The sequence below is a fragment of the Mastacembelus armatus genome, chromosome 23, assembly GCF_900324485.2.
Source record: "Mastacembelus armatus chromosome 23, fMasArm1.2, whole genome shotgun sequence".
NCBI lineage: Eukaryota > Metazoa > Chordata > Actinopteri > Synbranchiformes > Mastacembelidae > Mastacembelus > Mastacembelus armatus.
The window spans coordinates 7,220,281-7,237,039 of record NC_046655.1 but is presented as its reverse complement, the minus strand read 5'-3'; the positions used below and the strand labels follow the sequence as shown (position 1 = coordinate 7,237,039).

At 40.4% G+C, this 16,759-nt stretch overlaps 1 protein-coding gene across 2 annotated transcripts in view; it reads left to right on the top strand.

Annotated features, from left to right (window-relative positions):
• The window catches only part of dock4b (dedicator of cytokinesis 4b), a 90,718-nt gene that overhangs the window by 63,899 nt on the left and 10,060 nt on the right, over nucleotides 1-16,759 (top strand). Inside the window, exons 29-46 of one of the 2 annotated variants that reach the window (XM_026326652.1) lie at nucleotides 296-396; nucleotides 541-599; nucleotides 1,314-1,462; nucleotides 1,757-1,842; nucleotides 3,684-3,779; nucleotides 3,878-3,938; nucleotides 4,503-4,596; nucleotides 4,933-5,081; nucleotides 6,136-6,222; nucleotides 6,390-6,494; nucleotides 6,766-6,907; nucleotides 7,874-8,040; nucleotides 9,985-10,071; nucleotides 11,363-11,539; nucleotides 14,304-14,387; nucleotides 14,740-14,859; nucleotides 15,276-15,397; nucleotides 16,283-16,394. In XM_026326652.1, the coding sequence (XP_026182437.1) occupies nucleotides 296-396; nucleotides 541-599; nucleotides 1,314-1,462; nucleotides 1,757-1,842; nucleotides 3,684-3,779; nucleotides 3,878-3,938; nucleotides 4,503-4,596; nucleotides 4,933-5,081; nucleotides 6,136-6,222; nucleotides 6,390-6,494; nucleotides 6,766-6,907; nucleotides 7,874-8,040; nucleotides 9,985-10,071; nucleotides 11,363-11,539; nucleotides 14,304-14,387; nucleotides 14,740-14,859; nucleotides 15,276-15,397; nucleotides 16,283-16,394 (1,998 nt within the window). Of the gene's footprint in view, nucleotides 1-295; nucleotides 397-540; nucleotides 600-1,313; nucleotides 1,463-1,756; nucleotides 1,843-3,683; nucleotides 3,780-3,877; nucleotides 3,939-4,502; nucleotides 4,597-4,932; nucleotides 5,082-6,135; nucleotides 6,223-6,389; nucleotides 6,495-6,765; nucleotides 6,908-7,873; nucleotides 8,041-9,984; nucleotides 10,072-11,362; nucleotides 11,540-14,303; nucleotides 14,388-14,739; nucleotides 14,860-15,275; nucleotides 15,398-16,273; nucleotides 16,395-16,759 lie in introns of both variants that reach the window. The other variant, XM_026326651.1, reaches the window with a different exon arrangement.

Genomic DNA, 16,759 nt, shown 5'->3' with positions numbered 1-16,759 from the left:
ACGTGTGTGTGGACATGTTATCAATGCCTCAGTATTGGGATACTGTTATACTGTACACTGATTATGTTATATTCAGTTATAGTTACTTATTGGATTCAAAGTGAGTAAACAGCTGATTCAATTAATTGATTGTAGTTCAGTATGTACAGGATAGAACTGAAAACTATATGAAAGAAGGAAGTGGGAAGTGTCAAGTGATCATGCTTTTTTTTTTTTTACCTAAATTTCCAAAAATGTAAGTTAGAAGAAGAATTATTTGCACAGGATCGACCAGATACTTTTTACTTTTTTTCAGGTGTGGGACTCGTATTTCTATCTGTCTGTAATATTTATCAACCAGCCGTGTCTTCAGCTGGAGTCCTTTTCTCCCTCCAAGAGGAAGAAAATACTGGAAAAGTGAGTGTTCATCAAAGCAGCTGCAGCCACACATCCAAACTGTGCTGTAACCCACAGACAGTATAGTCGTGCCGTTACTGTTCTGTGCTTCTCTGTGTTTGCAAGCACATATTTCTACTATAACTATTATACTTTATACTGTAGGTATGGAGACATGAGGGTGATGATGGGCTGTGAAATCTTCAGCATGTGGCAGAATTTAGGTAAGATGATAAAACACGTCTGCTAAATTTAGACTAAATCCTTGGTAGACCTTGGAAGAGGAGTACAGTGTCCTCCTCCATCAGAAGAGGAGTACAGTGTCCTCCTCCATCAGAAGAGGAGTACAGTGTCCTCCTCCATCAGAAGAGGAGTACAGTGTCCTCCTCTTCTGATGCAGAAGTAGAAAAGTACAGGCAAATGAACTCTCTATTTCTTTGTACTGTACTTGAGCTAATGGGAGCTAAAAAAACAACTTTATCTTTATGCCAAAAAGTAATGTCACCATGGCAACCAACTGAAAGCCTCAGTGTTGTGTACGGATTCCTTTTGTTCTGCTCTCCGTATTATACAATCTTGTTTTTTTCCAAATCACTTCCAGTGTATTTATGTGTATTAAAGTGTCTTTTTGCACAGTGTAAAATGCATCTGACTTCACTTATTTTTGTTTTTGTTTTATTTGATGACAGTATGAATGCCACAGTCCCTTCAATAACAGTAATGAATAGAAATATATGCGGTGTGATTAAATGAAAATACCCCATGAAATAATTTGGTTAGAGTACAGTACATTTAAACCAAATTAGGAGAGCGGCTTTTAGTGTTGGTGACATTTCTGAGAAAGGACTTGGCCAAATTGCCACTGACATAGATTATATATTACGTTCAGGGCTAAAGTTGGAGCCTAACCTCTGTGTTGACCTCTCTCTGTCCTTCAGGGGAGCACAAGCTGAACTTTATCCCAGCGATGATTGGTCCTTTTCTGGAGGTGACACTGGTGCCTCAACCTGATCTGAGGAATGTCATGATCCCCATCTTCCATGACATGATGGACTGGGAGCAAAGACGCAGTGGCAATTTCAAACAGGTACACACAGCCGTTAGAAAACAGACTGAAACTGAAAATTAAATCAACATTCAGTAGTGGGCAAAAAAAAAAAAAAAAAAACACCTTTTCATCCTAGCAGGATTAAATCATAAAACTAAAAAACACCCAAACCATTCGTGTTGACATGATATGACAAATTTTTATCTAGCCCTTTTCAGTTTTAGGATCTAAACCACCCAACCGAACCACCATATTCGTCCTCCCTGCTCTTTATCAGTATCCTTTGAAATGGCAGACTCTTGGAGATTCAAATCTTTTTTTTTTTCTTCTCAGGTGGAGGCCAAGCTCATCGACAAGCTGGACAGCCTGATGTCCGAGGGCAAAGGAGATGAGACGTACAGGGAACTCTTCAACAGCATGTGAGTTAGAGAAAAGACTAGAAATAGAAATTAGATAATGGGTGAGGGCTGTATGGATGCAGTCGAAAGGCAGAATAATTTGGCTTATGAAGTCACTTGAGCTCAAACAGCTTAACAGTAAAGTCACAGCAGGGGCCCCCAAACAGATTTGCTTGGACAGAGACCAGCTCAAGACACCAGGACGGTTCTACTGACAGACATAACAGATTTTATGGAGTATAATAATCTGAAAGATGCAGCCCACACAAGGCCTCATCAGGTGGATGTGTGTGTAGGCTGCAACTAGTAGGTTGTTGCTTCGGTAAAAGGCTATTTTATCTGCAAGCAGATATACTGCATGCTTGTGTTCTGCCAACCAAAACCAAAGAGCACAGACGAGGCCTCATAAAAACCCTCATAAAAACGTATTAAGCTATTAGATTAATTATAGAACGTGCTGCTAATAAGGAAAGTGAATTTTTACAGTTGAATGTATTTCAGTAGCCTTCAAATTTGTATACCATTTATTAGAATGGAAGAAGTAGTCTTGGGTAGCTTTTTATTTGAAAGTGCTGATATGTAGAGTGGATTGATGAAATAATAGTCAGAGGTAAGTGATCAACATTCAGTTTCAGTCATCTTCATCGTCACTCACAAATCCTCTGTGGCCAGTCCCACTCTGTCCTTATGTTTCTAGGTTTGCGCTCTTGCATGCTTAGTGTATACGCTAACGCTAGTTTATGTGTGTGTGTGTGTGTGTGTGTGTCCCTGCCTCTTTTGTTGTTATCTGTCTATTCATATTTCTCTGTCCCACTTTGCTGTTAATTACTACTGTAAATTTGGACTTGGAAAATCGAACCCCTGCATTTCAGCTTAGTGTCTAAAACCATTATTGCAGTCATTTCTCTGATTCACAAACTTTGTGTACTTCAGTATCACATAGATGTGAATCAGCGTGTGATCTCGATAAGTATTAACCAGAATGCATCTACTGTAACTGTCCCTTTGTCTTTCATAGTCGATCATTTTCTATCCCACCATTTTTATATGTGAAACATGAAAGAAAACTTGCATAATATCACTGTGTAATATTAAAACTGCTGTGAGATACTTATATCTACTCTATATTGTGCAATAAAATGTAATTGTCCACTAGAAATCCCAATAAAATTTCCAATATCTAATTCAGGCAGAAGGGAGATTAGAGCTTAGTTTTCTGGTTATGATTATGATTTTTACTACTTTTCTTGCTTAATTTCTTGTTTTAATTTCGTTTCTTCGTTTATTTTCCTCCTACTAACTCAACTAATCCCTAAACTAACCTGTGTGAGTGTGTGCTCATATTAATCGTATTAATATTAATTTATTCCGCCTATGCTTCCCGCCTGGAGTAGAATTCCTCTCTTTGGTCCATACCCTAGGTAAGACGCTCTCCTCTTTGTTCTGTCAGTGTCGTCTGTGTGTGTGTGTGTGTGTGGGGGGGGGGGTTATATTTTGGCTGTGATGTGTTTGTCTTCTTTAACAGCCAGAAGAGAAAACCAGTCAGTTTTAAAAATGCATTTAGGTTGCAAAACTGTAAATCGGCTATTGTGATTTATTTAGCCACTCTGGGTATTTTATTTTGTTAACACCCATAGGCAGGGCTACAAGCATGGGTGACACTGGTGTGACTGGGAATGACTCCCTCTTTGCTTTGCCTTCTTTTCTTTCTTAGTAATTTTTTCTTCTTTTTCTCCACCCCCCAACACCACCACCACCACCGCCACCATCACCATCCCTTTCCCATTTGTTCTTTTACCCCTTATCTCTTTTGGTCTTTACATCTCTCTGTCTTGTTCTGTCTCTCCCCAATTGCCCTCCAGCCTGCTGAAGAAAATTGAGAGAGAGACCTGGAGGGAGAGCGGGATCTCTCTGATCGCCACCGTCACTCGCTTAATGGAACGACTGCTGGACTATAGGTGAGAGTGCGCACATAAACCCACATTCATACACGCTTTATCTCTTTTAATCATGTCGTATAGTTTGACTCGTCCTCTGCTTTATGTTTTTGTCTCAGGGACTGTATGAAGCTGGGAGAGGTGGATGGCAAAAAGATTGGATGTACTGTCAGTTTACTGGTGAGGAACGATACTGTCTCCGTCAACGGCCTGGCTTCTTTTTGTTTGTCTAAAAGGTTTTCTAAAACCAGATTGAATTACTGACTTCATGCATCATAAACAATCATATGCCCACCAGCAGCTTAAAGCTCACTAATAAAACTTCTATCATATTTGTTTAATATGTACAAAAACCAGTGTAAACTGGAGTCTGGACAGAGCTACAGTGCCTAATATCTACATTTTTATTGCTCTCGTGTGTGTATATACATAAATTCTTCCTAATACACCTGAAAACCCAAAAGCCATTTTTTTTGGTTTATGTGTGTTGTCACTGTTATTTTCCTTATGTATCTGCAGCCATCTGCAAGAGCACCTGGGTGTTTAGGCAGATGGATCAGAAGTTAGTGCTAATCACTAGCTGAAAAATATTGCTGAACCTCTACCACAAAACAAAAATCTATCACTTTTATCCCTTATTTACATCTTCAGACTCTATCATTTTCATAATCCCCTTCTCTCTCTCTCTCTCTCTTTTCTTTTTGCTCTCTCGATCATCCTCGAACCACCCACTGTTCCTGGCAGAACTTCTACAAAACAGAGCTGAACAAAGAGGAGATGTACATCCGCTACATTCACAAACTGTATGACCTGCACTTGAAAGCACAGAACTACACAGGTATGCTTGAAGGAAAGAGTGTGGTTGTCAATATGACTGGGTGATAACATTATTGTGGTTTGTGTGCGGTAACGTGTCCGTGTGTGTGTGTGTGTGTGTGTGTGTGTGTGTGTGTGTGTGTGTGTGTGTTGTACACCCTGCTGCTGTATAACGAGTTGTCGTAGTGGCTAGTCATCATTATTGTGCTTTAGTGTTTTTATCCCTACAGCACTGTATGTCTGAATGTGTTGTTTCTGAGACGCTACATCTTTCATTTTTCCCTAAAAGCAATCTGCAGCTTCTATATATTAATGTTATCTTTAATCTCTTTAATGTCTGTGTTTGTGTGTATCGCAGAGGCGTCTTACACCTTGCTGCTGTATGACGAGTTATTGGAATGGTCCGACAGGCCTCTAAGGGAGTTCCTCAACTACCCCATGCAGAGCGAGTGGCAAAGAAAAGAGTATCTTCACCTCACTATCGTCCAGAACTTCGACAGGGGGAAGGTGAACAGAAACAAGAATATAATCTTCTTCAGCACTTTTGTAGCATACTCCCAGTCGACCTTATTTCTTCTATTTTAAAATATATGTGTACCTCTGATTTAAACTCCATACATCTTAGTCCTCAGTGGATGGATTTGACCATAATATACATTAACAGCTCTATTAAAATGAATACTTATTTCATTTCAAATGCAGCTGAACTGGAGTTCCCCTCTTGTTGTGGCGTGGAGAGTAGAGGCAGCAAACATACATGTCACAGTCTGACAGTTTAATTTCTACATGCTGTGAACTATGACAACAGGTCAAGGCTTCAGCACCACCTCAGATTTAATCAGATAAGTTGCTGCTGGGTATAATTAAAGTAGGATCCATATCAGTCCTCACAATCCTACACAACTCCTCTCAGAAATGCTGTGGGAGATGATGATGGCAAATCTGACAGCTGAAACATGACATGCATCGGTGGTGCTGGGTTTTAGCAAATAATGAGGTGGACAGGCAGCTTAAACAGGGCTCAGATAGTTGTTTGAGAAGTATCTTTCAGGAGATACACTTTCCATGGCTGTGTATCACTCATATTTTATCTTTTTATCCTGACTACCTTTGCCATGGAAAAATGGCATTATGGAAGCTCTCAGAAATGACATGCATCATTAAAAAAAATAATCAGGATCTATGGAAGCACTGAAACTGCTTCTGTCATTAGTCACAGAGGAAATTTTCCCTATGTCATCATGCTGGTGCTGCTGCACAGAGATCAGAAGACACCCGAAAAAAAAATAACATTGTTAGTAAGATGGCTGCGTGCTGCATGTACCTGCATGAAGAGGTTGCGTTTGACTGCTTGTATTGTTGACTCACTACTGCCATCCAGTGGAGGCAGCAGAGTTAACCAGGCCCACTGCAGAGCAAGAGACTCATGGAGCCCTCTATTCATATTTTACTCAGTCAAACAGACAGGCATGGTGATTGATTGATTTTGGCTTTGCTGTCACTGCATTTTGAGACAGGACACAGTGACCATGGGGATGAATAAGTGTTTTTATGTCTTCAGTGTTGGGAGAACGGCATCATCCTGTGCAGAGAGCTGGCTGACCAGTATGAGTCTTACTACGACTACAGGAACCTGAGCAAAATGAGGGTAGGTTGCACATATTTGCTTAAGCTGTAGTTAGTGGGTTATTTATGAAAACTACTAAAAAAATAAGTCATTTTATACAATTTATATGATTATATATTTATCTGTGTATTTGAAAGAACAGAACCATGTTGTTACATACAAATTTTATGTACTGTTTTCCTTGCAAGATGATGGAAGCCTCTCTCTATGACAAGATCATGGACCAGCAAAGACTAGAACCTGAATTCTTCAGAGTTGGTTTCTATGGAAAAAAGTTCCCTTTCTTCTTACGGGTAATGAATTCTCCATATTCCCTTCTGTGACATGAATAGCAGATTGAGTAATGGTTTTGCCCTCTCCAAAGAAAAAAGAGACGTGCAGGAAGCATGAACTTTTCTTATGTAAGACTCCTCCAGTGTAAAGTGACATTCAGCTCTAATTCAGTGTCATTTAACGATGTAAAGCCTGTCCTTGACAGAGTTTGCAAATCAGGCTGCAGTTGCAGCATGTGACCACTAGATGTCAAGCTAGCCTTATGTTGTCCTCTGGTCGCCCCTTCTGCAGAATAAGGAGTTTGTGTGCCGTGGCCATGACTACGAGAGGCTGGAGGCTTTCCAGCAGCGGATGCTCAATGAGTTTCCCCATGCCATCGCCATGCAGCACGTCAACCAGCCGGACCAGACCATATACCAGGCAGATGCTCAATGTATCCTTGGGTATAGAAAGAAGCACATACAAAATTCATTCCCACAAGCATGCACACATACATCCATGCCGAGCAGTAAGATGTGCGGAAATGCATACAAATGGACAACAGTGCAATATAGATACATAGGTAGAGCCAACTATACTTACTAACATACAAAGCATGCTTCATATTTACATGCAACTGTTGCCTGTAAACAAGGGACACAGAGCTATACTCTTCATTTCCATATAGTGTTCAAATTCATCCGCACAATATGGCAGCAGTTTTAATTATTCACACTAATGTATGAGACAACAGTTGGCCTATATAGAGGAAGAGAGAGAACAAGGCATGGACTCAGTAACATTATGCCAAAAAGAAAGAGGAGAACAGGAGCAGAGACTAGAGAGACATGTTAAAGTTGCTTGTCATTTCCATAGTTTTTACTTTGATGTTCTTGTTTCTGCGTTCTTAGTATTTGGTTTGAGAGCAAAAAGTGTTCACAATAATGATGTATGTGTGAGTGTATGTGTGTGTGTTTTTAGTGTCTGTGTGGGGGGTTGGCAGGACTTCCCAGAGGCAGTTCAGGCTACTTGGCAAGTTAGTATTCTCTGTTAGCAATTATTTGTGATTAGGAAATAGAGAAATTGCTGCTTTTAGTACCAGTGTAGTACTGAGAGGCATCCTGTGCGTAGGTCCAGGTACTGTTTTGGTCCCAATTAGTGTGTTGTTGGGTAAGTATTGTTTCCACGTGGATTATGGTAATGCATGGTCTTTTGCTTGACTAATGAAACAAAGGATGTCGTAGGAGAGATACTATCCTGTAAACTCTTGCTTGCGTGTGTGTCCTTGTCAGCGTGTGAGCGTATCCCATGTGTGCTCCCATGTTCTTTCAGGTCACTGAAGAATTTTTGCCCAATTTCATCTGCGGCGCTTACCCTTGTCACACTCTCTTGCACTCTCCTTAACTTCGGATGCTTCCAGACCTGCAGATCTATGCCGTAACCCCCATCCCTGAGAGTCAGGATGTGCTGCAGAGAGATGGAGTGCCTGACAACATCAAAAGCTTCTACAAGTTCAATCACATCTGGAGGTTCAGATATGACCGGCCCTTTCACAAGGGCACCAAAGACAAGGAGAATGAATTCAAGGTACAGGGCAAAAAAAGAGAAACTCAGTAGAGAGTCAGATTAATTTAGACAGCCACTGACACATGAAGCACAACTCTTAGACACATCCACTCCTAAAAGAAAAAAAGGATACTGTCATGTACATTAGACATTTCTCTACATCTGTATAATTTCATCCCTTTTATCACTAAGCACAAAGTGTCTGTTATGTTGAAATATGAAAATGAGCTTTTTAAAAATGAACTTATGGCCTGTTATTGTATCTGTATTATAGCTGCAAAATGTCTGCTGCAAAATGCTATGGAACATTTCTGTGATCATTAGCATTCTTTCACTGCAGACTGACATGTCTGTCTTGTTCATCGATCCTAGTCTTGTGCAGGCAGTGATAGCTTGAAACTCAGGAATTAGTCTGTGTGCAGCGAATGTTTTATTCATCATGACTGTAGTATCACTAATTATTTGATTTTTTTTTTTTTTTTTTTTACACATACACACACTACTGAGACCTTGAAAATAGGCTCAGATATTCAGTATTAATACACACACGGTCCACACATTCCATCTCAGTTCCATCAAGGATATTTGGCCAAATTTAATCATGATAGAAGTTTCCATGAAGGCCGGATATCTAATAATATGTGTGAAAAGCTTTTTTAGGGTGACTGGAGTCTGCAGAAGCCAGGAATTTGATATGATATGTCACAGTAAAGTAGTAAAGAAGCTTGTTTCCAAAATTCAAAACGTTTCTATCTGCTGAGAAAATAAAAAAAGAAAGGTCAGGATTTCTAGTATCAAATTTTCCTATCAGCTTACCAGTCTTAAACTGTAATACATGCGGGTTTTTTTCTTCCAAGTTGTTTTCAGGTGGGGCTTTTGGCCTTAAAAAGCATAAAATCAATAAAGGGCACTGGGGTTGTGTAGTGAGACAGAAGACCCTCTTTAAAACCTGAGGACAATGGATCAATACAACGTATCAACACTCATCTGCTCTGTTGGAGTGTCCTTGAGCAAGACACTGGATTCTAAACCTAAAATAAATGAGGCTTTATTTACCAGCACCTTGATGCTCACCTGCCCGTGGAGACACCCCAGCAGAACACAAATGTTCCTATGGTGTTCAACAATAACAGTAATGATGACCATATTAGCTTCATTTAGAATAAAACAGAATAATGTAGTGTTACTTAAGACAAGAGCTAAGGCTGCAATGAACTGATAAAAGTAAAATTATTGTTCGATCAACACAAAAGTGATGGAAAACTATGTTAATTATCTGCTGTTTTATTTCTTTTTCAGACGGTGCATTTTAAGCACAAATGACGATTTTTTTTTTCTCTCGTTCCAACATTTCAGTTTTAAGGATGTCCTGCTTTTATTTGCTCCTTAAGATCTTCCGAGTTTGAAGTCATATAAAACTGTTTCTTTTATGTGACTTAAGCTTCTAACTGGTTATCAAAATTGTTGATTGTTTCTGTGCTATCGGGAAGTTTCAGTCTTGGTATTAAAAGCACAAGTGCACAAAATATAATTTAAATACTCTCTCTTCTTTATGCTTATTATTAATTTGTTAACAAAGATGGACTGAACATTTCTGTAGATGTTCCACCCTGAATCCCTTATTGCAAACACAGTGAACGCTGGAGTTTCCACAGTTTACGTACTGCCAGAATGACCTTGTGGGATGTTGGCATATTGACAAGAAAGCTAGCTGACAGGGAGGATGGAGGAACATGAATGATGATAGGAGATATAAGACATGACATCTCAGCTGCACCTAAAAATGGGTGTTTGGCACTTGGTGTTTTCGGTGTGTTTTCCCTCAACCTGTGTATCTGTAATTAAATTGTGTGCTGTCTCCCAGAGACAAAGTGCATGTGTACATCAAGCATTAAGTGGCTATGGATTTTTTAAGTGTGTTTATCAATCAGCTAATACTCATGGGTGTATTGTGTGCCTGTGCAGAGCCTGTGGGTGGAGAGGACGACCCTGACGCTGGTCCAGAGTCTTCCAGGCATCTCACGCTGGTTTGAGGTGGAGAAGAGGGAGCTGGTGAGTGTCACCGCCTCTGAAGAAATGACCATAACCACAACCATAACCGCACGCTTATTTTTCAGGTTGCAATTTGGAGTACTGTTAGACAGTACTGAAGTATCGATCCAGGACATTACATTGAACAACAATAATGATCCAGGTCAGGAGTTTGGGGCGATTGGACACATTTCATTTCCTCCACTGAATAGATTGGATTGGAATTGCTTTGGTTTCATTACCAACATGTCCATTTTTTATTTTGTAGAATGGATTTTTCTATTGGGAAACTTTGCCAATATTTATTCCCTCATTTTAGCTTGTAACCACCATCGTATTTGACGTGAGTCCATTCACACTCAGTGTTACATGTAAATCCCTTCAAAAGCTTTCTGTCTTGGATCTTCTCATTCAGATTCCTGAGCAGTGGGGGATTTTAAATGCTATTTTGTCCAGCATATGCTAAACATAACACAGTGTCTGTCTCTTGTGGGTCTAAGCGCATATTCTTTAGTGGATAGCTGCTGAGCGTGGTGTGAAATTGTGGATTGTGAACACAGAGTTGTTCTAAAGTGGTTATGCAGTGCGGTAGCATATAAAAAAAATACAGAACTGGCAGAAGCTCTATTAGCAAGAGGATTAGGGTTTGTGTGATGCAGAAGAAGAAAAAGACACAAAGAAATACAGGATGAAGGAGGTTTTCTTTATGTTAGCAATAATATAGTGCATGCCCTGTACATAAAGCTGCTATGATCATAATTTTTAACATAACACTGGCACCGAGTGCAACATTAAATTAAAAGTGTCAGCAGCACTGTTAAACCCACAGATAATTATCACAGCGAGTTTTCAGTCAGAACTTAAAGTGGAAGTTTTTAACAGAAATGTAGTTTTTTTTCTCTTTTCCAAATGTCTACTGTTTTTAAGGCTTGTGCATACACTGCATACAATAAATTAGGGAGTTAAAGGGTTGTTGTAGGAATTTTAGCATCGTATTTCCACAAAGTTTGGAAATCTGCAAGAGACAGAAAAGAATGGTCAAAATCAAAGCATCAGCAGGCCAAGATATCCTGATTTATAGTTCATAGTCAAATTCCAAAATTGTCCTACACTTCCCATAATGCATTTCAAGAGCATCTTTTGTTTCAGTGCACATCTGATAGATGCCCACTCCTTACAAACTCCACACCCCCAACTTTTAATAAGCAGTGTTCTTCTACTCTCTTCGTTCAGACTTTAGAAGGTTCCCTTTAGTGGCCCTAAGTGGTTGCTTACAACTGTTTTTTCTTTTCTACAACCTCCCTCTTCGTAGGTGGAAGTAAGCCCATTGGAGAATGCCATTGAGGTCATCGAGAACAAGAACTTACAATTACGCACATTGATCACCCAGTGTCAGAGCCGGCAGATGCAGAACATCAACCCCCTCACCATGTGCCTCAACGGGGTCATCGACGCCGCTGTCAACGGGGGGCTGGCTCGGTACCAAGAGGTATGGATGGATAGATGGAGGAAAAGGTTGGAGGGTTTTAGAGACCAAGGCAAGGGTGCGGAGCGATGACATATGGATAGCTTAATGATGCATGAAGGTGGGTTTTAGCAGACAGACGTATGAGCAGAGAGCATTTTGCTGAGGGAGGAGCGGATGAACACATGGATAGATGAGGGGAAGCAAGAATGACTGGATGAATGAATGAATGAATGAATGAATAGACGACTGCAGTGCAGGAGAGGGTGGAAGTGGGAAAGGAGATGGATGATGATGTAGAATCTTGTGGATGGATAGGGGGGTTATTCAATAGATAGATGGATGTGAGGAGAAAGAGAGGTCAGGTCAAAAAATGTCAGATAGAGGAGTTGGGAGTAAGGAGCATGGAGAGATGGATGGCTAATAATGGCTGAATGAATGAGATGGGAGTGTCGATGCAGCTTCTATTTTACATTGAAGTGGTAACAGACACACAGATTGGTAGAGAAAAACTCAAATACGGTCAATCTCACTGACAAACATTTGCATCTACAGGGTCTTTAAAAGCTTTTTGAAGGGGCACAATTGCAGGATAACAATGCAGTGCAATTTCATAACCGAGTGGAGCACAGTTGAAGAAAAAGCAACCGAAAAGCTACTCAAGGAAAATGTTTTTTTTTTTTACCTTCAACAAACTGAGTGGTCTCAGCAACTTGTTCTGTGTCGCATAGCAACCACTCTTTTCCACTGGGAGCACATATGCGAGGGTGCCTGTTCATGTCCGTGCATGTACGACTGTTTGTGTGCGTATATGTTGTTTGTGTGTGTGTGTTTGGGAGTGTATATTGGGTTTGTGCAGAAGAGCGTGCTTCTGTGTAGAAGTAGCTTATTAGGGTTTGTAGGATACTTGATAGAGCCACAAAGGCATGGGTCACTAAAGTGCTTTCCGTCCTTACTGCCATTATTTTGTTAGAAAAACAATTTTTAGCTGTCAGTGTGTTTATAAAGCAATTCTTCCTTTTCATTCATTCATTGATTATGTATATTTATATGCATATAAATGACGGTTTTCAGGGTAATCGTCAGTAAGCCTTTTCTAATTTGTATTTTCATATAATACACAATAGACAAATTTCAATTATTTTGCATGAGGTGACACAGATGGAGCTATTTCTGCAGCAAACACATTGCTACTCAGAGTTTTTGCAGAATATATGCAGTGCCCCCACAGAACACGCCTAGAAATCTAGTCATTTCCATGCGTAAAACCGATCGACAGCTGTGGAGGTTTGCTCAGCTATAAATGAAGGCGAAATCGTCAGTGTTAATATTCAGATTTATTGCTTTAGTTTGAGATGAAGGCCTTAAGGGGGGATGCCGCCCGATTTATTTCCCCTCCCCTCAGCCTTCCATCTCTAATTGGACTTTTCTTAATGATTAACGGAGCCACTCCACGGCGACATCTCACTCCCCGCAGCCCGACGAGAAATGTCCATCATTTGTAGAAAATTATTGATTAGTTTCTCTCCCTTTTCCGGAGGACTTTAGATTGAATTTCCTGCTGAAACACAGCAGTTCTCTTCAGGATTAAAGTCCTGACTCTACTGCATACTATTTTAGAGTACAATAACTATAAAGACCACAATAATGTTTACATTATTACATTCCTAACCATCTGTCTTACATGATTAAGAGATTATTACAATGTGCAATGCATTCTAATACATGGCATCTTATAAAGATTTCCATCTGAGGATATTTGTCTGGAATAATAATATTCCTTGTTTAATTGAGCATTAGTAGACCGTAAGCCATAGTGGCATGCATGCTTTGATAATGAGCGAGGTGTGTTTGCCTGCTCACATGTTTGAAGCAGCACTAAGCATTTTATTTATTTCTCTGTAACTGTCATCTGCCTCTGTCTCTTTGGAGATAGACAGCTGTGTCCTTGGGAGAGGATCCGTGCTGATCTTTTTTTTTTTTTTTTTTTTTTCCCTTCCTCTGAATTCTCTCTTTACCTTTCAGTCTCTTCTTTGTGTTTCCTCCCGTGGCAGATTTGAAAGCAGATTATGAGCCGAGTCTTTCATCGGTTCATCGTCTCTCCTCTTTGTGTACTCCGATGCAGATTGAAAAGGATTTACCAGAATCTGTAGGCCCCATCACAAGTGTTGATGGCATTGTAAACAGCAAGGACCTGGCGTTTAATATATATAGCTGGAGCACAAACCTTCATCATCATTCAGCGCGGACCACAACATTTTTTCATCTTATCTGTTTTCTCTTTTGAGTCGCCTTTTGAAGAAAATTTCTGGGAAAACGAATAAAAAGCTCAGCCCATAAGCCGTAATCAGGATGTATGATGTTTCTGAGGGAACATGATACAGAACGGCAGGCAGGGACATGAATGAAAGTGAAAAACGCTTTTAATATGTGAGACCAAATTGGTTCCTAAATCAAAGTAAAATCACTCATTTGATTCCACCAAATTTCTTCTATTTATAGCTGTTTTTAGATTTATTCTGATCCCTGCACTTGATATTAATATCGCAACACAAAAACGCAGACAGCAGTCATACTTCCTATTTGAGCTGAATGTCAGTTTACTCTGTTTGCTTATTTGCTCAGTTTGTTTGTGCATGTTTAGAAAGATTAAACACAAAAAAATGTGGAGACTAATTCACTGTGTCAGCCCTGCAGGGATTCAGGTAACACCGCAGTGCAGAAAAGTCTTACTGCTTCAGTTTCCCGTGTGTACGTAACAGATGTTCTGCATTTTGTCCCCACATAGGCCTTTTTCGTGAAGGACTACATTATGAATCACCCTGAGGACAGCGAGAAGATCGGGCGACTGAGAGAACTCATGTTTGAGCAGGTTGGTAATAAGGAATAAATGCAGGAAGGTAAACATGTAGCTCTAATACATGTATGAGGTGAGATTAACTTGATATCGCTGGTATGACCCATATATTTCCTCTGTCTCATTCTGTTTTGTGCAAATTGTTGTTAAAAACAACTGAATGCACAGTAAGATGTGGTAAGAGGGAAGACATTTTTCTAAATAAGTTACCTTGCAGCTTACTGTAACCAAGCATGTCTGCGACAAATGAGTATAAATAGCTATCAATTTGCACAAATAACATTCATAAAAGGATTTTCATTTTGGTTTTCATTTGTGTTTGGTTATTCGTAAAATCCAGAGATGTTGACCAGCTTTTGTCTCCTAGGCGCATATTCTGGAGTACGGTCTCGCTGTGCATGAGAAATTTGTCCCCCAGGACATGAGACCTCTGCATAAGAAGCTAGTGGACCAGTTTCATCTGATGAAATCCAGCCTCGGCATACAGGTAGGCCAGAAGACGAGAGACGGTACACTTCAGTACGTCTTAAAGAATGCAAAGGCTGTACGTTTTATAAATCAGTGAGAGATTCGTATTTTAAATTAAACAGAATTTGTTTAAGTTAATGATAATAAATCATGTATTAGGAAGATTAAAACAATTCCACTTGTTTAACATAATTTTCTTCAAATCATTAACCGAAGTCTTTTATGTAAGCTAACTCTGCATGTGACAGCAGAAACCGATCACTGTGTTAGGGCTTCCAAGTGAATGGTCCCCGTAGTCCTCCGGCGAGAAAGCCACCCCTCATTAAGCGCGCTACCTTCATCTGCATTTGTGTGTATTTTACTTACATACCTCACACTGACACGAAATAGCCTTTGATCATGTGCACTTCCTCTTTTTCAATTTAAAACCCCCAGGAGTTTCCAGCTTATGTGCGAGCAAGCCCAATCCACTTCACCAACGGAAGCCCACGACCGTGCAGGAACTCTGTCCCCAACATCATCAGCCCAGACGGTGTCAAAAGTGTCACCAGGCGGAGGTGACATTTCAATTTTGTTTTTGTTTTCTTTCATTTGTGATGTTTTATCCCTGTTTTCCTGTTGAAAAGAATGTAATGTTACTCACACTAGAGATCTGTGCCTTATCACTCCTTTCTCAGGATGTGTTTTAAATTTCTCCTTTATATTGTTTCACTGTCCTCTGGTTTCTCTTGATATGCTGCCCTTCACTGCAGCCCCTTGTCTTTGCCTCCCCACCTCACATTGAACACCCCGCTCTCTGCCTTTGCTCTCGCCTTTCTCCTGTTCTTTACCGGTGTGGCTCCATCTGGGCACAGAATAGGTGGGGGTGACTGGCTGGCACCTGAAGGGATATTTCTGTGTAACTGCTGCTGGGCCAGCAGGCAGACAGTGTGCAAGTGTGTGTGTGTGTGTGTTTTGATGTGTTCAGTGACCCTGTCACTCTGTCTACCTGCGACATTCTGCCTCCACGGTCTGATCTCAGGAAACACAGCCACACAGAAAGCTCAGACACACATCACCTCAATCTCCCAGTGACATTTCACGCTTTACTTATCGAGTTTTTTTGGACTGTTTGGCAACACAGAATCAGGTTACATCTGCTTTAACCTTCCTTTAAAAACCTCATTTTGTTTGTTCTCTAACCTTTCTTTTACACTTGTGCCTTTTAGTAGACACATATTTGATGAAATGCTCTGATTGCCGCCTCAATTATCTTTGTCTAATCTGACATTTGTGTCTGTTTGTCTTTTTCCCCTCCCTGCCTGCCTCTTTGTCTGCCTTTCTGCGGTTCATGCTGAATTTCTGGTGAGTGAAACTTGTCAAATGTAATGAAACAGAATAACATTACCTGTCTCCATTTACCAAAACTCATCACAACCATCTGTCACCCTCAGTGTCCTCAGTTACCCTGCTGTGAACCGCTACTCCTCGTCCTCTCTGTCGTCTCAAGCCTCCAATGAGGTCAGTAACATCACAGGGCAATCAGAGAGCTCGGATGAAGTCTTCAACATGCAGGTAATCTCTCCGTCACACACACATACATGCAGTTTCTTATAAACACACACACTCAAAGGCTCTTAAATAGTAGATAGTGTCCATTTGTCCTCATGCTCCCTACAGATTTCACTCGAAATACTTTTTAATCCCCCTCACTTTAATCTACCCTCATTTCTCTTCTCCTCTGACCTTTTTCTCTTTGTCTTCCTCTCCGCCTGTTCAGAGCTTTGTCTGGCCAAGCAAATTGTCATGATTATATCAAATTAGGACACAGCGCTTTGTGTGGTACGTCCAGAGAGCCTGCTGGAGTTGGGCAGTATTCTAAACTAGATTTGGCCATTTCAGAAAGCTGCCGACAACTCCTGGCAAGCTGACTGCCGCAC